Source organism: Calypte anna, chromosome 28 (genome assembly GCF_003957555.1).
Source record: "Calypte anna isolate BGI_N300 chromosome 28, bCalAnn1_v1.p, whole genome shotgun sequence".
Lineage (NCBI taxonomy): Eukaryota > Metazoa > Chordata > Aves > Apodiformes > Trochilidae > Calypte > Calypte anna.
The window spans coordinates 279,706-303,684 of record NC_044273.1 but is presented as its reverse complement, the minus strand read 5'-3'; the positions used below and the strand labels follow the sequence as shown (position 1 = coordinate 303,684).

Sequence of the window (23,979 nt, the reverse complement as noted above, 5' to 3'; positions counted from 1 at the left end):
AAAAAGAAAAAAAAGCAAATTCTCAGCAGGGAAACACCACTTTTAGAAGCTCTAACAAACATCTCTTAATAAAGCCAATTACATATCTGCAGTAATTATGACAGTAAATATAATGCATTTTCTAGAGTGCAGTCCAACTATCAACACCCTCCTGTAAACAACTAAGGTAAAACACACAGTAGCTTCCATGGCTCAGGAAGCAGACAGTATGCTGCAATTACTCAACAAATACTCTCACTGAACTTAAGAGGACTCAAAGAATGAGAGAACACTGCACAGCTTAAGATGTAGGAGGAAATGACACAAACTCTCCTCATCAGATATAAGGTTTTCCTATTTTGCTATGACACCTGCCTGCTGGAACCAAAGGCTCAGAACTTTAATTATTGCCAAATTACATCTGCATTCAGGTAATTAAGTTGTCAAATTATATCTCCATTCCAGTGTATGGACTTGTGAATGGGGATCTGTTGAGACAGACATCTACCACTACTCGTTTGGGATCTGCTAATTGTTATCATCTCACTACACAGAGATGGACACCGTAGTGTATGCAACTTCATCATTAACTTCAATATAAATATTACAATTAACTTTTTACTTTACTCATCTTTTAATTCAACGCTTTATTTACACAACACTGCAGGACACAGAGTGCACATGTTGCAATGAAGATATTACTGCAGAGCTGCAGGAGTACACTTTTCCCAGATGGACACGGGTACAGCCTTAAATGCATTTTTCTTCCTAACCTACCTGAATCTTTGCGCCTGGTGATGCACTGGCCCTCCAAACCGTCGAGCTGGTGAATGACACAGCTGCGACAACAGTGCCACATTTTTGTTCTGGTTAGGATTGGCTGCAAACTTCACTGTAATGGGTTCGGAGGAACCTGGGGGTTTGTGACCATTGAAATTTGTAATTGCCTCTTCTGCTTCTGACCTTTTGTCAAACCGGATAAATGCGACCCCTCTGGACAAACCTTTTAACCAAACCAAAAAAAAAAAAAAAAAAAAAAAGAAAAAAAATTGAAGTTCAGAATAAAACTCAAAATAATTTTGAAAGCAAATAAACAAAACGGTTAAATATCCCTATGGTCACAGCTTTCAAGTTGTCTACATTTATGAATGCTTCTTCAACAGCTAGAGGACTAGAGGACAGAAGACAAAATTAATAAAGAAAGGGCAAGTTAACACTAGCATTTCAGCTATAACAACCACAGTGACTAATAAAACAATTAAAGAAACACAGTGTGGTAGAATTCCACTAAATGCATCACCAACTGACATTTCCATTAATGAAAAACCTCACAACATTTAAAATAAATTCTATTTTAAAAATAAAGAATTAATTCAATTCAATTAAAAACAAAACAAAATGCTTACTTTGATTACTTTATCACTAAAAAGCATCTAGACACAAAATTGACACTGATTTTTTCCAAATGTTTTTCATGCTGAAGACTCATTGGTTTGTGGATGAGGGCATGAAGGTTCAACCTTCTGCAATGAAGAGATCAATTTCAACTGTATCATGACTATTATTTCTAACTGCCACATGCATGATTTTTAATTCATTAAAAACTAATTAAGAATTACCTCACTGTTAAACATTTTCAGCTGTTTTTTCTAGTTCCAGCCCCTGGATGCTGTTATCCTTCTAACTGAGGTAAAATTAATGCCTTAGAAAACACTCCCTCCTGCCAATCCACTTCTCATCTGTGACTTGACCATGGACCATGGACTGGAAATTCTGTTTAATCACAGCAAAGTTTTAAAGGGTACATTTTCTTTATATTTCATTCCAAAGCAGGTACTATGGCTGGAGTATTTCTAGGACTTCACCAGCTCTGTTTCAGAAAGGGCCATATCAAATACTTTCATATCAAATACTTTCAAAGAAATACAAGCTATCCATGCAATAAATTTTATCATGTAAGCAGAACATATTCTTCAAACAATACCTAATTAAGGTTATTTGAAAGCAAGTGGTATGTTCTGAGCTGACAGTGAACTGGACAGCATCTTGCCTCAGTATACACAATAAAAACTACACTATTTCTTGAGGGATTTAACTGTATGACTTCTGTCATCTCATTTGATAGCAATGCCACAGCCAGAGTTTGGCCATCTGGATTCCACTGGCAGAAGGTGCCTATTTTGGACATTTATATTTATCTGTGTCTCAGTTATCTTTTTTTTTGCTTCCACCTATAGCTGTCACCTAGAGAACTAGTTCTAGAGACAGAACCACAGAGAGACCAAAGTTGGACAAAAGAAATCCTCCTCTCTAGGAAAGAAGAGGATTTTCCTCACTCAGCACTGGAGTGTCTACAATGTCAGCATCCAGAACTTACCTACTCACCTTGGATTTCTTTCATGCACAGTCACATATTTACAGTGCAGTCTGACCAAACTGTTTTGATTAACTGAAAAGCAGCTGCCTACACAAGGAGCTAGCTCTGAAGGCAATACTTGACACTGTAGACTTTAGCATACAGTCAGATTAATCCCATCAAAAACTGCTGATGGCCTACTCTGAAGTACAGCAGATTCCTCACAGAGCAGAAAAGCTGCTGCTTAATTCATGTCTGTGGATAAATGCACATAGTACCATATGTAAATGTTAAATGTGGAACTGCTAGGATTAGATCTGCTCTATTCTAATGTTGCACATTTGTGATCAATGAAAAAGTGTATTTGTAGAAGTTCTCTCCAAATTCATACATGTCATACGAGCTACAGGAAAAAACACAACACACCTAAGGTTACTGGATAAGCCATGCTCTTCTGTTATACAGTCTGAAATAATTAGGTAGAACCTAAAACTGAAAACACTGTGACACTGAGTCAGAATTTACAATATAAAGGCAATCCTAAACTTTGTTCTCTCCTGAGTGCTTTACCAGGCAACTTCTCCCTTTTCTCTCATTTTTTTGTATAAACAAAAACACATTCAGAAAATTCAAGAGGGTGGTACTAAGTGTAGTAAGGTCATTCTTTGGTCAGCAGTAATGACTGTAAGATACCTCAAAGGTTTTAAAATATGAGGAAATTGTGTAAGCTCCAAGCTAGTATAAAAGACAAAACATATTATTGTTTTGCTTTTTAAATACAACTATGGCTAATAGTTGTGTTTTTGTAAAGGTAATATATTACTCCAGATTTCAAACAGTGCCCAGAAGCACGCTGCACTGCAGTAATACTGAGCATCACATGAGGAGAGGAGATCAGGCAGCTCAGCAGCTCAGCCTGATAAAACTGACGTGAGTAAGTTTAGCCTGTAAGCCAGCAAAGGAGGCATCAGAAGTCAGCCTGTGTTTTAAAAGTATCAGTGAAAAAAAATAGCCCATTAACATGATTTTGGTGGTTGACACCAGGTGTCATGGTTAGTTTATGACAGTCTAATTTAATTTAGGAGGACCAGTCACTGAAAAACATGAAACATTCTATACACTACTGTTTATGAAGCTAATGCAGCAGAACTCACCTGTAGTTTGATCCACAAGCACACGTGAGTTAATGATGCGTCCAAAACGTGAAAACATATCTTCTACATCTTTTTGTGTCATTGACCTTGGCAGTCCACTAATATATAAGTTAGCATCTTTGATTACTTCTGAACTTGGACGAGCGTAGGAAACCTTGAAAAAGAAGGTTTAATAAGAACAGTTTATTTTGTCATGCATTGTATTTCATTGTATAATGCATTGTATTTCTTATAAAGGGAAATTGTCACAAAAAGAGAAAGGTCTTGTCCCCATATCATTCCATTCATTTTGGGCTCTTCCAAGAGATAAAGAATATAGTGGCATTGATATAAAGAGACAGATGTGGACTAGGACCAGTGCTTCCAAGAGATGTATTTGCTTCATTGAAGAATTCCTGTCTGAAATTCTGACTCAGATACTGGACCTTCCAGTAGCCAGTAACTTGTGGTCCCAGTATATTTTTTAAAGCTTCATAAAAAGATTTCACCAGCTGGAGTGCAGTTTGTTACCTTAATTTCTACTACACACAAGCCTTGTCACAACAATGAAGCCCATTAGTGTCATTTTCATAGGAGACAAAAAAAATCTAGGCATCTTACCTTGATAGTTTTTGACTGAAGTCTGAGGCCATTCAGTGTGTTTATTGCTCTTTCAGCATCTTTTGCAGTAACGTAGTTCACAAAGCCATAGCCTAAGCTGTGTCCTACGTGGAAGAACATTTTTAAAAAATTAATCCTAACATAGAACTTATAAGCATCAAAAGTAAAAGGAAACACAAATGAGAAAAAATGAACTCCACATAAACATAATCCAAGAAGAAAATATTTTAAAAGGCCAAAGAAGTTCCTCAAGGCTGGCATACATCATATGAAGTAACTGAAAACTCTTTCATTTCCTACTTGGGACATCCCTGTTTTCAAGGACAGCGTGTGTCAGACAGCTGCAGATGATCCACCAGTAGTAAGATATTCAAGACTAAAACACTGATTCTGAACAAATCTTGTATACCTTGTGTACCTTGGCTCCTGGAGGCAAGAGGGGGAAAAAATGCTAATGAGCAGCAAGTCTCCCAAACAAGGGATGAAACTGAAGAGCAAAAATTCTCTGTAATGCAGACAACTGATATACTATTACTTTATGTAAGTTTAGTCTTAACTCTTACAAAAAGAATTTGATAATAATAATACCATAAATCTTTAAAACATTTAAGGCAAAGGATGTCTTTGGATGTCTTTGTTCTGCACAAAACCTCAGAGAAACTGAAGTGCAGTGTTGCAGGACACCACAGATTAACTCCATCTGCTGAAGGAACTGAGACCTACAAGTTTCAGAGGAAGAAGGAAGGCAAAGAACCCCCAGCCAGACCTCTGGGTTCCTCCTAACACCAGAGATGCAGACTGGCTGCAGGACAAATGCAACAAGCTCAACACCCTGACACGTCCTCTGCCTTTTGCTGGTTTGCTTGGATGTAATACACCAGTAACTCATCTAAACCTGAATAATGTCACTGCCTGTTTCCTAATACACTCCTTGTAGAAACAGTTCCAGTCAATTTTACTGTCTGCTAAAGCTCAGATCCCCTTTGTGTTCAACAGGAACAACACCTCACTCTCTTACTCACCCAGTGTTAAAATATCTCCAGTAGCACAGATCAGAATCTCATTATGTCAGATGCTTCTGCACAATTAGATTGGCAAATTCCTCTCTACTAGCCAAGTAGGACCTGAATCTCCATAGGAAACAAATACATGCAAGAAAGCAAGACCTCAAACACCACCTTCTGTACCTTTACAGATAATATTGTTCAGGATTGTGCATACCTTACATGTACCTTCAGCTTTGGGGTTTTTTTTTATTTCTTTATGATGTTAATTATCTGTTTTATTAGTCAGAGACAGGCAATCATTTAGATCAAATCTGGTTCCTTACCTACTGAGATTCTTTTCACCTAAGAAAACAAATAATGTAATATTAGAAAAATGCCTGAATCCTGACTTATTTCTCCAGAATTTGATGAAGAAAACAAAGATAAGTTTAAGAGGGAACAAACATCATGCAGACAGCAGGCAATTACTGTTTCACCTCTTATGAGGGCAGGAAGAGCCCATGGCCCTCACAGGTCTAGGATAGCAGCACCTGTACCAGCTGCCTTGTAAATACTTCCAGTCTGTCCCAAAAGCCACGTAAAAGTGAATATTTCATTAAACTGCTGAAAAGAGCCAAGTCCTAATCTAGTTTATGGAAACAGTTCCTTAGAGAGCAGGGAAACAGACCCCAGCAAGGTTAATTCCTCAAGTCTGAACCATGGAGCCCTGTCAGGTGGGGCCATTGCTCCCCAGGTGCCTGCAGCACTGGGGAGGGAGTGACTCTTCTCCTGGGAGAAGAGCAGGAAGATTCCACACTGTATGGATTTATAAAGCTATCTTTAGTACTCTGAATCATGGAGATCAGAGGCTCAGCCCATGACTAGTGCGAGTCATCATCCTTCCCTGTTTTCAGGCAACAAGCTCCCAGCCAAGGCAGTCAGCAGGTAACCAGTACTCACCCAGCAGCTCTCCTGCAAAGCACCAGACAGGTTATACATTTGTGCACTGTTTGAGCTCAGTGACAACGAAAATGAAGCTACTTTGGTTTTGGTTTATTCTGTATGTAACAGAACTCAGACACACTGAAGCAAAAGGGACCACACAGTCCCTGTAACTACAAAGTGTAAATACTCCCTTTCCCAAAAACACAAGCAGCTTCCCATTAAAAGCAATCAGATTTTCATCACAGCCTAAAAACACATTCCATAAGCCTCTTCCAATGCTCTTCTTTCCTAAATGCAGGTCTTCACACTTGATATCCACATGTTCTTGTGATTTACCTATCTCTCTCTACAAAAAACTAGACTATACATCTTCCCTTTTAGATTATACTTATTCCCTTTAAATTACATCAGTGTGACATGACTTCACAATCCATAAATGCTAAAAAAAGACCCCTAACCCACACAAAATTGACAACATATATTAACTTACCTTGTTCTAAACACTTAAGAGTCTCAGCCATCCTGCTATTACTAGTTTTCAGCTCTAAACAGGGTCCTACTGTTTCCTTGATAGATCATTGTTCAGGAACTCTCCCTGCTTCACAATTTTATTCCATATTCGTTCCTCCTAAGCAGTAAAAACCACCTTCCTTCTAGGGCATGCCAGAAAATATATAAGGAACCAGCATTCACATAGCATTATGATTTATGTCAACCATAGCTGCTTCCAGAAAGGAGACATTACCTGCTTTATTATGATAAGAACATATTATGCAAAAGGCAGTACTTCAGCTATTTTCACACTATTTTAGTGGATCGTAATTAAAATAAAAAAAACAAGCCAAACCACAAAGTTTGCATATACATAGATGCAAACGTAGACAAGCGATGAAGATGTAAAAAAAAAGAAACAAGTCAGCCCTTATCTGGATTAATAATTAACAAAGTGACCATAAAACCTAGCTTTAAACAAACTACTATACTCCTTCAGCAGAGAGAATCTTGTTTCGTTTCTGTGATAAAAAGCCCTTTCATGAAACAGGGGCACTCATTTTCTTTCTGTGCATCACTTGGTTTTCTGTCCATGTCCTTGCTTCCTTTCCCAGCTCCCTGAGATGCACTGCTTCAGTCACCAGCTTATTTCTTATTCTCCTCCCACCACTCATGGACAACTCTGCTTCCACAGAGGTGTGGAATACGAGACCAGAGCTCAGACTTAATTTCCACCTCACCACAGACTCTCTGCCTCCCCTGAAAGCAGCCACAGATTCTCCCCATTTTCTGCCCTTCAAGAAGATGTAAATTTAAACCTGGCTCCTACTGTGCCAGAGCCCCTCAGCATGATGGCATTTTAGTTTCGAATTTGTTTTCTGAACCAGGGAGTAGCGTTTTAAGATTAAAAAAGCCCACGTAGATAACACAGAAGGATGTAATGGATCTCAACAAACATCACTCAGGGCAGTGATTTGTTGTCTTGGAAAGGGTATTGAGTTTGTAGGATTTTTTCCTTTGGCTTTATGGAGCATGTTGTGAGTGGCAACCAGACAGCTTGGATGTTTGAATGCATGAAGAAATTCTATGTCCCAATACCTGGTATCAATATGCTGAAAAAGCAGAATTCAAAGCAGTGCCTCTGTAGTTTCAGAGGATGAGAACAAATTAAAAGTGCTCAGATGTGCCTTGTGTGGGCTTTCTTTAGTACAGTCACACTGCTGTACAGCTGGGGATCCAATCACATCAACCTTTAAAAAAAAATAAATTAAAAGCACCCTTGCTTCAAGCTTCAAAACAAAAAAGGGTTATGCCAATGCAGAAGAGCAGCAAGGTAGGATGAGCAGAGCCCTGGATGAAGAGGCTGTATTCTAACATCTTGAGATGAGTCAACATTATGCAGACAGCATCTTCTGTTTCCCAACATCCAGGAAACAAGCAGATGTGTCGACAGAGCAGCCTGGGAGTTGATGGCAGAGCTCCAGCAGGCAGCACACAGAAGAAGTGACAGCCTAAAAAAGGAGGAATTTCCAGTCCCAGGAAAATCAGAGGTCACCTGCAGCTGAGACTTCAAAGGAATGCAAACAAACAAAAAAATATATAACAAGGGTAGCAAGAAAAGTTTCCACTGCTGTCTCAGCAGCACAGGGCTTAAAAAGGGAAAATGTGGGAGAGGTGCTGAGGAAGGTGTGTGATTGGTGAGAGTGCTATGAGACAGACACCTTCTTTGCCTCGCTCTTCACCAAGGAACTCCAGCAGACCTCTGCACTTAGGGAAGTGTAGTGTAACAAGGCAACCAGGTGCTCCTAATTAGGCACAGGTGGGCTTAACACAAGCTCATGCCCACTCCCTGGCAATTAGGGGCACCTGGTTGCCTTGTTACACTACAGGGAAGGGTTCAAGAAGGACAGGTGGGTAAAGATCAAGGCTCAGACTGATTGGTTCTGAGAACTTGACCCATACAAATCCATGGAACAAGATCAGCTCTTCCTAAGGGTGCTGATCTTTGAATGAAAATTGGAAGTGGCCTCAATCAACCACAAGAAGACAAATGCCACATTCAGCTTTAAAAGACACCAAAACAAATTTTTAAAACCCTGTACTAATCAAGTGACTGCAACATGTGCAGTTCTGCAGGAATCTAACGTGGGACCTGCTGTTTCACTTCTTATCCCTGACCTGCGGGGAGAATGGGAGCTCATCAAGATTGGAGACACCAGGCAGGGAGGAACGTGTCAAAGCACTGGAGGGCAGAGCTGCCACCCAGAGGGACCTAAACATGACAGAGGAATGGACCAAGAGGCACGTTATCAAATGCAGCAAGGATAACCCAAAGACCTTATCATGGGAAGGAAGTAACCCTGGCAACACCACAGACTAGGCACTTACTGGCTGGAGAGCAGGTCTGTGGAAAAGCCCTGGGAACCGATGGTGTAGAGGAAGAGCTTGTGCCAGCAGCACAGTGTGACAAGGTTAGCAGCGTCCTGCCTTGGACTAAGACAAGTACTGCCAGAAGGAAAAAGTCACCCCCCTTTACTGAACACTCACTTGACCACACTGAGAATACTGCCTCCAATTTTTCATGTCCCCTAAATACAGGTAAGATATTGACAAGCTGGAGTGAGGTCAGCAAAGGGCCACCAAGATCCTCAGGGGATTTAGTCACACAAGCACCAAGAGAGTACTACAGAAATCCCACAAAACCATGCTTGGGTCAGGCTGAGGGCAAAGCTCATCCTACCTGGACAGGGAAACACTGCACTGCTGTGAGGATGGATGAGCTGGATCAATACTGCCCCAGGAATCATCACACCATGCTCCACTTGCACTTCAAACATATCCTTTTAGAGTACAAAACCAAAAGCTTAGGTTTGTATTTAAAGCACTTGCACAGGTTTTGTGCTTTAAACACCTCTGTGGTCAGTGTCAATGCAACAGCTACACACCTTTCTCCCACAGCCACAGAATTCATCTTTATTCCAATTTCCATGGCTAAGACACAGATTGCTACCTGAGCCAATTCCTGCTTCTGTTTAAGACTTAAACCCACCATGTCTCACGGGAAAACCTTTTGACTACAACAGAAGGGAGTCAGAACAAAATAATGTCCAGTTTTACAAATACAGAATGTGTTCCCACTGCTTCATTTGGTTTTATAAATCAAGACACCCTGTTCCATGGCCAAATGATAAACAGCTGCATTTATGGAAACTGAAGGGCAAAATTGCATTTAACAGGTTTGGAAAGCCTGACCTTCAAACAACTCAGGAAAACAATAGGAATGACAAATAAAGCAGCCATTCCTCCATTTGCAAAATAAATGGCATTTGTCCTGAAACAAAGATGACTACAAGCAATTCAGACAGTCACTTTTCAAAGAAGTCAAAATCTACAAAGCCAACTTGACAGAAGTCTGCTCTTTACCCCAGCTCAAAGAGACAGCTTCCAGGCATCTTACTGTCCCCACAATATTTAGCAAATTTAATCATATGCAGAGACAGCTTTAAACCCCCAAAACAAAAGGTTTTCATTAAATTAAATTAATTGCTGAAAAAAGTAATCTTCCATGTACTTATTTCTGTTCTCTTCACAGTTGTTCCTCTCTCTTTTCTAGAATATTTTTCTATTGAGATTTCATGCAAGTTGCTCCAGGGCTCTTTTTCTGGATGAACTGCCAGCATCTTAGATGCTTAAAGTGAAAAGGATATGTAAAGTGAACACAGAAAATACCAGGCCCAAAATTGTACATGAATACCACACAGGCTGATTTCTTGTGGAAGACTTTGGGAAGAAAATGCCTTACCCACTTACTGTAAAGATCTTATTTCTTTAAACATTAGGAGAGATTTCCTTAATCTGTGAATGGAACAGACACCTGACTATTCCAGACACTGAGTGAAAAATTCACTCCCCCATTCTGCTCCAGAATACATCCCAAATTTCACATAACGACACTTTTTAGCTGGAAACATTACAGTGCAAAACCCCACCATATGTTCAGTCAACACCACCATCAGTTAAGCTGAACTGAACCCTCATTCTGCAGAAACACACTGCTTCTCTGCTGGAAGAGAATGAAAAAATTGTAAAATGGTGGTTTTAGTGGGAATTATCCTTCTACATGCTGAGAAATACTAGAGTACAACTGAAGATTTTGCTACATGCCTCATTTTTATGGCATAAAAGAGCTCTAGGCCTGTCCAAAGCAATAGCTAAAAAAAGGTGTTTGAGTCCTGAACCAGGGGTCAACTGGAATAAAAGCTCCAACCTCCCTTTGATCAGGTAAACCTGACAGAGTTCAGAGCACCTTACCAGAAATCAAGGTCTCCTACTGGTATCCTTTCCTGTGAGCAGCAAGCACTCCAGATCCTCAAAGGTTTTCCAGAGTCTGTTGACAATCCCAAAGTTTCCAGAATATTTAGGAGCAAGCAGAGCCCAGGAACTGTTACAGCAGCTGCTGCTTCTGCTATCTGTGCTCTGAACCCACTTAAAGAACTCAAACAACCTTTATATTATGTGTACTCTCACACTCTCATCCCTTTAGTTATTAACTTCTGAGGTATTTATATGGCCAACCTTATGATACAGGAAATTAAGTGAAGCTGGAAAAAACTACAAGAGCATTAACATTTTCTGTACTTGGCCATTTCGTCTGCAAACCATTTGCACTTTTCATTAAGTTAACCATTGTTACTAAGCACTCTTGAATGCACATTGAAAGCAATTGCAAAGCACCAAATGTGATTAATAAGTAAGAAAAAACCCCTATGGGTTTTGATGTGTTCCAATTACACAGTTAACAGGAAAACTGTATAAGCAATGTCATGGCTGGTTTTCATGCAAAAGGAAAAAATTTCAGCCAATGAGAAAAACTTAAATACTTCCCACAAAACAAGAATTCTGTTTCTAGACTGGAGTCCACTGCACTAAGTGAATGAATGGTCACCCTGTCATGTGAGCTCGATTGCATCTGGAAGCAGCCCAGTAAAATCTTCCTTTCCTTTTTGCTTTCAAAGCTTACAAGCACACAGCCATTCATTTCTTCAATCCCATAATTTCTTTAAAAGCCTTCTAGAGAAGGCATCACAAAAAGGTAAAGACGAGGGAAATGCAAAGATGCACAGGGATCCCTGAGGAATTCCATTAAGTAGAAGTGAATTCTTTCTGGTCCTGTAAGCAACTTGCCACATGTACACCTGCCCTAACAACACTTTTTCAAAACAGATCTGTTTTCTGCACACAACCTTAGCAAGTCACCCCAAAATGTCCTTTCTGCTCCATATTTTTCAGCAACACTGAAGCAATACATCCCTGATAGCTGCTGGGCAAGGACTTGAACATCAGCAGGCTCCACCAGAGTTCAAACATACATAAACATGGGAGGAAGCCCAATGTCACAGTGTCTGCACAGAGATGGCCACATTTTGGTAGCTGACAGTCTTTGGCCCAGTCTGAAAGATCATATCCAAGATTTCCTAGAATAGAAAGCCATAAGCATTTTGCCCTGAGTATCTCAGAGATACCTTATTGCCTGGCCAAGCAATACTGAAGGTATGAGGGAAGGGAAAAACTTGTCACCAGGTACCCACAGCAGGCTTAAGGGTGTCAAGAGTAACAAACAGATCCCATAGCAGTCTGGGACCCTGAACACATGAGAGAAGTTGAACCCAACCTTTTCAGTGCTTTAGGACAGCTGGGTTTGAAAATGCCAAGATTTCAGCAGGGTAGGGAGACAGAGAAACTAAATACAATGTACATTCATGTCAGACTAACTTTCAGCTTTAGGTTTTTGTCTAGAAGGACTAAAAGTCTGTGCACACCTGCACAAGCAGCAGACTAAAAGACAAGCAGGTTCTCTCAGCAAATTCACATCTATTGAGTAGAAGCATCCACACCATGTAGTCAGACACCCTGACACAACACCTGTGCTTGGTGGTACCAAGGCTTGGAGTTCTGCACTAACAGAAACTAAAGAAGGAGAAACACTTTAAAAATGTTCACTTGTAAGAGTCCAGCACAGCAGATTGGCTGGAAACCCAGACTAGAGAATCTGGACATTACAGCCAAGTCAAGCAGCCCTAAAACAAAATATGGTACAGGACCTATTGCTGCTACTGAATCATCTATGGCAGGAGGCAGGGGCTCGAAGGACAAGAAGATTTAACACAATACACACTTCTGGGTAGGAAATCAGCACAGAGCAGGAGTTTGGTATCACTGTGTCTGAAGTTGGAGGGCTACAATTTAACCAGTGCTGACTCCTCAGCCAAACCCCCCTATTCTCCCTTACTCTCAGCCTCCTGAACCAGAGGCACAGGAAGAGAGGATTTCACCAACTGAACTGGGTCAGTGGCTACTCACAAGCCTCAAATTATCACAAAAGGCCAGGAGATATAACAGTGAAAAGTTAATCTCAGAGTGGCACTGTGCTGTACTATATTGGGAAGCAGCCTTAGTCTTAAAATCTGACAGAAAGAACAAAATCCAGCAGGAGTTCCACAGTTCTCTTACAAAAGTGCTGGATCTCCAAGACATACTCACCATAAACACAAGTACAGTGAGCAACAACAAGTCACACTATGCTTTGCTGCTACTTTCAACTTCCTATAGCATTCATCAGTAGCAAAATAAAGGATAAGTAGTCTAGTAGTTTCAAAGAGTCTCTCCAAATTTTATAAACATGATCTAATATATGGAACATGAGACTGTTCAGTGCCATACTGTATATGAAACAAACCCCAACGACAGAGATTTTGATGGTAATGAAATATTTCACTCAAACAAGACAAGTTTAGCTTTCAAAACTATTCTTGAATCAAAGCAATCAGTCTACAGAAAGCTAACACTAGTTCAATAAGTAATTAGAAACTGTGTTCTAATTCTTCTAATTAGAAGAACTGTGTTCTTCTAGTTCTTCCAGGCAGGAGACATTTTCTGTCCTACATGTTACATTAATAGAAAATTAAATTGAGAAAAATATACATATCAGACATTTTTAAAAATAAGCATTATCCAACAAACATTGACATTGAAACTCTGCAAATATAGTCAATAAAAGCAACTCCAACGACAAAATACTTTAACAGAATGTCATAGGGGCACCAAAGCTGTGATTTCAATGAAAAGAACTAAACTGACCTAAAAACGTCTAATTCCTACAAAAGGAGTGGTCACCACCCTCCTGTCCAACCCCACTTTGTCTCACATGCCAATATTCTGACTTATCTGACCTCACAGAAACCAAAGTCAGCAAGCTAAACAGGTTTTTCTGCAGCTCTTTTCCTTCAAGTCTGCCACAGGGTCAGAACAATACAAGTGGTGGCTCAAGGAAAGCAGAACTCTGTCACAAGACTGTTCTTTTCCAGGGCAGCTGAACATCAGATCTGCTTATAGGAGAGTTCCACAGTACAGAAATCTAAATGCCAACATGAAGGAGCAGAAAGAAGAGCAAAAGGAAGGAAAAAGCCCATGTTACTTATAGCAGGTTCCTGAAGATGATAATTCTTAAGTTACTGATAGTTCCCAACTGTCAGTGAGCACAAAGAACACTGGGAAATGCTCGTAACAGTGTTGCAAATGAATTAAAAATTAAGTAGCAACAAGATGAAATGGTCTGACCAACACAGCCATGCATAATTAAACACACACTGCGACTTCAAAGAAAGGGAGAATTTTATCCAAAGGCACTCAAAGAAATCACAAGCAGCATGACTGAGGAGGTCAAGGGAGGGGATTCTCCCCCTCTGGTGATGTCTCCCAGCAGTGCTGGGTCCAGTTCTGGGGTCCCCAACACCAGGAGGACACGGAGCTGTTGGAGCCAGTCCAGAGGAGGCCATGGAGATATCCATGGGCTGGAGCAGCTCTGTCTGGAGCCAGGCTGAGGGAGTTGGGGGTGTTCAGCCTGGAGATGACTGTGGGGAAACTTTATTGCAGCCTTTCACTACTTCAAGGATGCTTCAAACAAACTTTTTAGCTGGTCCTGTAGTGACAGGACGAGAGGTGATAGCTTTAAACTGAGAAAGGGGAGATTCAGACTTGATGGGAAGAAGAGAGTTTTTTCAGTTAGGGTGGTGAAATGGTGCCCCAGATTGCCCAGAAGTGGCAGATCCCTGGAAACGTTCCAGGTCAGGTTGGACAGGGCTCTGAGCAACCTGATCTGGTTGAAGATGTCCCTACTCACTGCATGGGGTTGGTGAGCTTTAAAGGCCCCTCCAGCCCGTTCTGTCAGTTTGTGACTGTTCAAAGCTAACAGGAATTTCACTTTGGATTTTTCAGAGGGTTATTAAAAATCCTGCAGCACACAAGTGTATGTTTTGGACTTTAAACTAGCCAGCACTGTCAAGTTCCAAGTTAAAGTTAACCAGACTTTACCAGAGTATTCAGTGCTACAGGGAACAGTGTGAAATAGATTCTCAAACTTTGGATAACAACAAGTCTTGCTTCCATTTTAAGATATCCTTACTATGCAAGTGATTTTGTGCTTATCTGAAAGTTCAAGGTGTGGATCAGCCATGACATTTCATAAATGCCTCGTTACTGTTAAAAAAAGTGATCTTCTCTCCTTGCAAAAGCAGCCTCTGGAGCAAAGCTCTACTTCTAATTATGACAATATCTAGGCTGAATACTCAACTAGCAAAATACTGAAAGACATACTTTATGTAGCTACTTTTATTTACAGAAACAACCATGCTCTCCCACTGAATCCAAGTGTCTGTGAATTCTGAGTAACAACCAGATTTTGTAGCTGATGGTTTTTACTTGTATAAGAATTAAAACATCTTCACAGAGCAGATAATCTCCTGCAACTAAAGAGATATAGCTTATGGAACTGGCTGCTCTACCAGCATGTGGTTGTTTTCAAGGAAACATTAAATTTCACAGATCTGAGCAATTCATTACTCTCATTTCAAAAGCTACTACTAACAATCCTATTTAAAGGATTCACAAGTTACATTCCTGAAGAGCGATAAGAACTACAACAGCTTCAAGACAACATTCCACACCTTTATTTGACTGATCAAAATCAGATCAGAAGGTTTGTTTGCATATTCAAAGCTCTGGTAAAGTAAAAAATGCTCAGTCTGGAGGAATAATTAAATTGGGGACCAAATTCAAACAAGTTTTAGAAATGGCTATTGCTATTGAAATTTAAGAACTGTACTAACTGAAATTCTTAACCATATACAAGGTAGTCATTATTTCCAGTATTCTGTTTTCCTAATGCTCAATATCTCATCTTAGCATTACTCCAGTCACAAACATATTTGCAATTAGTTTGATTACACACATACAGGTATTTATTATTTCACCATTAAACTGCATTCAATTGAGGATTTGCTTGAGCAGTCTACTAAAAAGTAAAAACTTCTTATGCAATAGCTGATACCTGCAACTTTGTCCCGGATAAGTTTTGCAGATTCAACTTCACCAATACTGCTGAACAGACTCCGTAATTCATCTTGTGTCATGTTCTGAGGGAGGTAGTTTACAATTAAATTTGTTCTACCAATGTCATCCCTGCAATCTTCAGCCATGTGATCTTCATAACCATTGGACATTTTATAATATATCTGCAAAGAGAAAAAATCGAGTAAGTTCTAGATCTTTGTATTTCAGTAAATCAAACTTCCTCCACCTAAGCTGGAATGTTTATTTCAAAAACCTGGGAGCAAGCAACTGTTTCAACTATGCATTTTTTTCCACTCACAAAGCAAAACATTATTTGTTGAAAATTCCAGAACAATTCATTCTTTCAAACTAGCAAGCATGACAACTTACAAAAATAAAAATACCACTAAAGAGCTCTTAAAGGGGTGGAGGTGCTAATAAAAAGCATCAAGACAGATTTTGAACACACTCCTGTCAACACCAAAGCATTCACAACAGCAGAGGTAAAAACTGGGGTCCCACATCCAAGCATCTGACTTGAATCAAAACTGACACCTCAACCTTAATTCCAGATGAGGTCTAGCAGATTCAGGACACAGAGACTGGTTTGTTTTTTCTGGATTTCAGGCAGCTGATTTCCTCTATGGTACCAGACTCTGATTCTGAAGTTTGATGTTGATTTGTTCATCCTCTTAGTCTGAGTTATACATCTTTACCTCCAAAACTTTTCACAGCTCTTAAAACAGCTGTTAAGCACACAAATAACAGAAAAGATGTTAAAAACCTGAAGTGAATTCATGGCTCCTGATGCTTGATGAACTCTCCTCCTCTAAAGCCATCACCATTTGTGCATTTTATTCAAACATTTTGGCCTATGAGCAGCATTTAGAATGTTAATTTACACCACAAAGTTGCAATAATGTTTAAGTATGAATGTATTTCCAATTCAGGCTCCACCATTAAGGGGCATAAGACCAAACACTTTTATATTTTAATGAAACTAAGGCTAAACCAAGAGGGTCAAGTTTTTTTCTTTAACCCAGAGGTTTCACTACAGAAATATCACCAGAAGCTTGGTTGGACAAAGCTAATTCAGCAGTGCCTGCCCAGCTAATAACCTTTCTTGCTATCCTCAGCTTACTCTGTAAATTCAGATTCACACCACTGTATTTCCAGAACAAAGGTAAATGAATGCTTCACCCAACATGAGAGCAGTCTAATGAAAAATTCAAGAACAGAAATTCAGCTTGCAACTCTTTAATTTCCTGCTTAAAGTTTAGTGTAAACTTTCCCAGTTCAACATGAAATCTGCTTCTCAATGAAGCTCTAAGTGCCATCCCATAAGAATGAATTACCACAGGTTCAAAGATTAGCTTGGTGTTTAATATTTTGGCCAACACACCCATTTGACCACAAGAGTAACATAAGATGCTGTACATGAGCAACTACCATTAAAATTCTTCTAGCTGCAGTTTGCTTGAGAACTGAGCAGATGAACTGAAGTAAGCACCAGTAGCAGAGTGATAATCCTGCCTGAGGGGATGATAAATTTGAGCTAAATCAGAACAGTTTAAGACACTGCTTCTCAGCCACCAGTAGAACATCAGGTGAGGCATCCAGAGGATGCCAAAGCTTCCAGCTCATCCCAAGGCTGTGAGCCAGCAAGCCTTGGATTACTTGGACTTCATACTGGCTCCATCTACCCAAGGTGGGTCAGAAGAACTCACATGACTACTTATGGATCTCAAACAGGGTGATTTTGAGATAAAACCATTAACACCACAAGACACCAGCTTACAGCTTTTTTTACAGACACTGCTGCCCTCTATGCTAAGGGCTGTGGCTTTATTTTATGGATTAGGATCTACTAAAGGATCAGCCTTTCCAGGGACTGCATTGCCACAACTGGAAGCTGAATCACGGAAAGAGTCCAGAACAGCAACTACAGTCCCTTCTCTAGCAGCTACTGTTAAGTCATGTTAGGTGCTTTTTTTCATATTTTCTTCTTGCAAAGGCCAGATTTTCATATTAAAAAAAAAAAAACAACAACAAAAACAGACCACACCATTTTAAAATAAACCATGACTACACTTAAGTTAACATTTAGCACATTAGAGATTTAAACTGAATCTTTTTTTTCATCTTTTTAATACTTGAAGTATTAACAGCTTGGAGAGAGAGGTCTTGCCCCACTTCACCTGGTGATTAATCTTCTACCCCTCATTTCTGTGTTTCAAATGGTAACTCAAGTCCCAGCACCCTTCTGCCCACGGGATAACCAACTTCTATCATGAAAGCAATGGAAAACTACACCAGAAGGGAAGCAACTTTTGTTGTGTCAGCAGTTTTAATCTGCTTTCCTTGCAGCACGATAAGCAGCAGAGCTAATGCCAGAGGATAGGAGTGCAAGATGAGAAACTGCAAAACCAGAAGCAGGAGAGGAGACTCTCCCACTGGGTGATTTTAAGCTGCAAGGCTGTCTCAGTTGTGCTGAGAAATTATGTCATTAAATACCTGTCTCTGTCACAGCTGATCAAGCTGTCTGAGAACAACCTCAGAAAAGCTTCTTTCTGCTAAACAACACTCAAAGCAGCTGAACCTTCTTTGTTCAACATACATGAGATATAAAACCAGACAATTTGTTTTCAAATTTGTTTTAATAAAAAGCAACTCTGCTTGTCCCATCCTGTAAAAATTCAAGTTCTACAAGCACAATGCAGCAGAACCTGGACAATTATGGAAGCTGTACAGTGCTATGAGAGTATTATAGTAAGCAAAGGAAGAAAACTTAAGATTCCTGTCAGGTTTACAAGACAAGTTCAAATTTCCTTCACTTTAACCACATTTGCCCAAGACATGGTACAAATCATTTCTGCTGCCACGATTCTCCTCCTGACAAGTTTATGAAGTTGCTATATATTTTTACACCTAAACCAACAAATAACAAAAAAAATTTTGTGTTTTCCATATCTGCCAACATGTATCTGCTGCATCACAACCAGATACCAAGCACAAAAACTCCCCAGCACACCATGACAACAGAGGAAAAGGAGCAGAGTGCTCAGAGAGATGTTCTTTCTTTTTCTTCCTGATCTTCCACTAAGCTCTTAAGCAACACGACTAACACTTGATGGCCATCCTGCAGGTTAGTGGGAAACCACTTCCCCCACTAGTGGTGAGAAGTTCTCATAGCGGTGAGAAGAAAAACAGCACTAACTTTCACATATTGAAAAGAATTCCAAAAGGGCACGGTGGTATAAGATGGTCAGTCTGGATAAAGTGAGAAATGCTACCTAAGAAAACATGGTTTTTGCTCTGTTCTAACTGATATATGTTGAATGAATCTCCTAATATTTCTTTATCAAAGAGGGAACAATCAAATTTCATCAGTAAATATTCCAGACTTGAGAACCAGACCTAGAAACTCACTTGCATCTATAATTTAATTAACTGATTTCCATCAGTCCACCTTGACATAAATCAGAAGCCTGAATGCAACTCAGTTCTGAGCAGGCAGGTCAAGGATGGAAAGAAAACTTAAGAGCTCCGTTTGGGAAGGCTACCAGTAATGAGTGGTACCTTGCAGCCTTTCTGTGAGGAAAAAAAAAAAGCCTTCAATGCTACGTCCCAAGAAAAGGTCATTTAAAGCCTAAATTCCATTGCAGGGCATTTCCTAAAATATTTGGGTTTGGTTGGTCAGTTGGTTTCTTTTTTTTTTTTTTTTTTTTAAATAAGCCACAGCTTGTTTGAAAAGGCAGCCTTGTTCTTCCTTGTGTGAGATGCCCTCAGACATATGATGCCAAGGATGCCTCACAGAGCCCCTTATTCTGAGGAAATCTCCTTGTTGGGGTCAATACTGATGAATGAACAGGGAACTTGCACCAGAAAAGGTGACTTTGGTAGAGCTCTGCCAGTGAGCTGCCCTGAGCAACTTCAGTCTCAAGGGTTCATTCTTAAATACACTGGTTGACTTCAGGAACCTTGGTGGGGTCCTTTAAGTAGAACTTCAGGGCTACACAGCACATGGATGAGATTTGTTAACATGTACCCTCCCCTGACTGACTCAGAGGCAAACAAATGCAGCGCTCTGTCCTAGACACTGCTCTACCACTCCATTTTAAAGCTGCTGAGCAGTCTTCCCTGGAGATCATACATGAAATACAAGAAAAAGGATACTGCTACATCAAGGGAAATGCCAAACCAATCCACACAGCTGCAAAAGGCAGATGCAGAGGTGCTGAGATGTTGAGGTTTGAATCCATGCCAAAAGCAACTCTGTACACACAGAAGGGCCTCAGGAGCCTGCAGAGCCTCTGCTCGTTGCAACCGTTTCAGGAAAACGGTTTTCAGGAATGATCCAGCACAGTAACACCAAGCAAAAAATTACTGTGGAGACAGGATTGAGAAGCCACAGAAGGGACAGTGACTGGGGGGAAAAAACAACCATGTTTTCTTTTCAGAATTCACTGTAAAATACAAAGTATGTTTAACTTTAGAAGCCACACCAGCAGAAAAACTTCCACCAGGCCTCTATGGCTCCCAGAAAAAATATTTCCCAATGCTCTACAGCCAGAATACAACTCTCCATTTTTTTAATCCAGACCTCCCTACACACAGCTGATTGTTACCCCATAACCTGCAAGAAAACTCTGTTTATTCCTTACACAAATTCCTTTCACATCCCAAACAACTCTCCACATTGCACCCCACAAGCACTGACCCCTCCATAAGCATCCGTACAGATTACAAGTCAACAACAGCACAGCACAAGACCCATTGCTATTGGACTCAAGCTGCATTCAATATTACTTCAAGTAACAGGACTTTCATCTTGATAAAACACTAAAAGCCAAGTGGGAGCAGGGGGGATGGGGGGAAAAAAAACCAGCACAAAATCCACACATTAGATCTCTAATTCAAGAATAACATTTCTACAGCACATGAGAAGACAAAAACCAAACCATGGAGTTTGACAAAAAAGGCTATCCTAGAGTGTGCAGATTAGGACACACACTTCAAATCTCAACTCAGATCTGCACTGCATGCTTAAGTCTTTCAACAGATTATTTCAATGTGTACTTGCAAAGGGAGGTGATATGCATAAGTTTTCCTAATGAATAAAAATAAATTACATACAAAGCAGTGTGCTTGTGTTTGAGAGATGCCTGATGCTGTTTCCAAAAAGCAAGTCCATAACCAGACAGTAGAATCCTGATCTCACCTTTTCTCCTTTATTGCACTTAAGCTGATTGGCAGCTGCTGGACCTCATGAGCATCAATCTTACCTTTCCTTGGCACAGCCCACAGTGTTTGGGTACACAGGAAAACTCAGGCAGAGAGTAAGGTGCCACAGATTCCATCCCACAAATTGGACTGCCACCCACTTCTCTTGTGATTGTCCCACAGTGATCAGTAAGGTCAGTATTCTCTCCCATAACTGCCTCAGCTGAGCTCTCCTCCACTGCCACAATATTTTAAGTCAGCAAACAGGAGAAATTTGATTCATTTGGCACGTGTACTCCTCCCAACTCCCATCCCCCAGAATACAGCAAACTGGTCTACTGAACCATGCTGTCATGGGGGTTTTGTCAAAAACGAACAAACAAAAAGATAGGAAGATTCTTTTGCAATCAAACTTTACCTGTTAAACACATGAGTTGCTTTACCTGTACAGGTATGTTCCTTCCACACTGATGTTTAACTTCTGTTTGTAAATCTGGCAACCAAATAGATCCTTTCTGCCTGACACTCCTTCAGATTTTTCAGAGTTAACAGATCTCACCTTTTCATAGAATCATAGAATCCTAGGGGTCGGAAGGGACCTCGAAAGATCATCTAGTCCAACCCCCCCTGCTAGAGCAGGGCCACCTAGAGTACCTCGCATTTTCATTGACTGTTTCCTTCTTCACAAACATAGAACAAAGACACTGCCCTCTTTCTCCTTAGCTTTGACTAAATTTAAGCTTCCAATATGTATGTCAGTTCTGACAATAAAAATATCACTGCACCAGAAGTGGCTAGTACTGAAATCTACTACTGAGTTTCAACAAACTTTATTTCCACATGCTAAACCATTCATTTCTAGTACAACACATTTTAAGCTTCTTTATTTTGTTTAGGTTTATAATAGGCATAAACAGTTCATATTACTAATGCAACACATCTCAACTAACAAAAATTTAATATTTCAAAGTGGGTTTATATGTACTGTAACAATCAGATTTTTCTAAATATTTTAAATCCTTCCCTTAGCTGGTTTTATTCATGTCCATATAATGATATCACCAAGGTAAATGTTTTTGTCAGTGCTTATACTGCCATTCAGAGACAAAAGTATTTCAGGTGAAAAAATTAACTGCACGCTTCAGAGGAATGACCTCACTTTGCCAGCAGTCTGATGAACTATACTCAGCTCATCAAAACAAAATTAATCATAGTTGGGATGCAGTCAGAAATCAGATTCAGACTTGGCCATGACTGCCATCCACTGCTGCTCCAACAGGAGGGAGGATCAGGGCCTCCCAACATCATCTCTGCTTGGAGTGTCCAAGCAAGGGCAACTGGAAACCATGAGGCTAAGACACTCCACATCTGTAGTGAGACTTCAGATTTCCACACCTGTAAAGGTTAATAGTTGTCCAGACAGAGAGCAGATTACAGACTACTCAGAGCTTCAAGTCAACACCTTCCAGAGTTATTTTGTAAAGATTCTGACAGTTAATATAACTGTGTTCTTACACAGAAGAGGCACCTGGACAACTTTTTGCATCTGAAGATTCTCACCTTCTGCACCGGTATTTTAAAAATTACAGGTTTATAATAAAAAGATATATTAAAAAAAAAAAAAAAAAGAATTTATCTTCCTTGTTCCAGACAGTGTCAGACTGTCCAGTAATTGCCTTCAGCAATTTTTTCACCTACAAAAAAAATATCTGGAGACAAAGAACTGTGCTTTGAGGGAACAACTCCTTTCCTACGCTCAGGATATTTGCTTTAGGTGAAGAGTAGATATAAGAACTTTGGGCTCCAGACACATCCTGACAGCAGCTGCCTCCACGCACTGATCCATCCTTGGATTAGCAGCTGGTACTTTCAATGTGATGGGACAGGAAGGCAAGTGCAGGAAGAGGAGGTGGCATCCAACTTGTTCACCAGCACAAACAAGTAACTGGAAAATAAACTCTGAAGGCTTCATGAGAAATCAAACTTACTACTGCCTATGGACATGATGGCTGAGAGGAATATTATACTTTACATGTACTATGCCATGCTACTAATATTAGGAATATAAAAAGTAGCAAAATCACACAGGTGAAGAACATCTGTGCCATCTCTGCATAGCTTACTTCCACCCAACCCCCTCAAAAAAAAAAAAACAAAACCCAACACCAAAAGAAGCTTAAAATCTATTTTTGCATACATCACCTACATATACCAAGGTTGTATAATCTAATGGATCATTTAGGCCAGCAGTTGGAAGCTTGCAGGTGCCTGGATTATGGAATCATCCATGAAAAATGAGAAGTGCCCTGATCAGTTCCCAACAGAAGGCAAAATTTAACACCTCTCATTTCCTGAACTATGTCACTCTTCCTAAATGCTTACATTTTCAGCAATCACCTGCAGCTGCCTTCCATGCTTTTTCAAAAGTACTGGCAAGTGATAAAAGAACAATTTACCTAAATATCTCTTTCAAGTCTGCAAATATAGCAATATATATGTGTGGTCAGTACAACTCTAATGAATAGAGTACAACTCTAATGAATTCACAGAGGGTTTGAAACAAACAAGCAACCAAAGCAACAACCAGGAAACTTTGGTTTTCCTGAACCAAAGCTTCAGGAAAAAAAGCAGGCTGGCCCAACAGCTTTAAGAAACAGATTCTGTAAGCAGAATGATTGTCTCTGACACATCAAGACATGGAAGGGTTTTCTTAAGGAAGAAGAAAGTAACAGAGCATTCAAGAACAGGCAAATAAAAAGAGTGTTTGGGTAAGGAGTGTGCAGCACGTTTCATGGCACACTAAGACACCGACCACATTCAGCAGACACGAAGTTAAGAAAAATGCTATGCACAATAT

General features: G+C 40.0%; 1 protein-coding gene across 2 annotated transcripts in view; it reads right to left on the bottom strand.

Moving 5' to 3' along the window:
• ELAVL1 (ELAV like RNA binding protein 1) overlaps nt 1-23,979 on the bottom strand; it is a 31,432-nt gene that overhangs the window by 5,623 nt on the left and 1,830 nt on the right. For both annotated transcript variants that reach the window (XM_030466148.1, XM_030466149.1), the window contains exons 2-5: nt 15,898-16,081; nt 4,090-4,193; nt 3,490-3,643; nt 757-982 (exon numbers count right to left, since the gene is read on the bottom strand). In XM_030466148.1, the coding sequence (XP_030322008.1) occupies nt 757-982; nt 3,490-3,643; nt 4,090-4,193; nt 15,898-16,069 (656 nt within the window). In that variant the 5' untranslated portion in view covers nt 16,070-16,081. The remainder of the gene's footprint in view (nt 1-756; nt 983-3,489; nt 3,644-4,089; nt 4,194-15,897; nt 16,082-23,979) is intronic.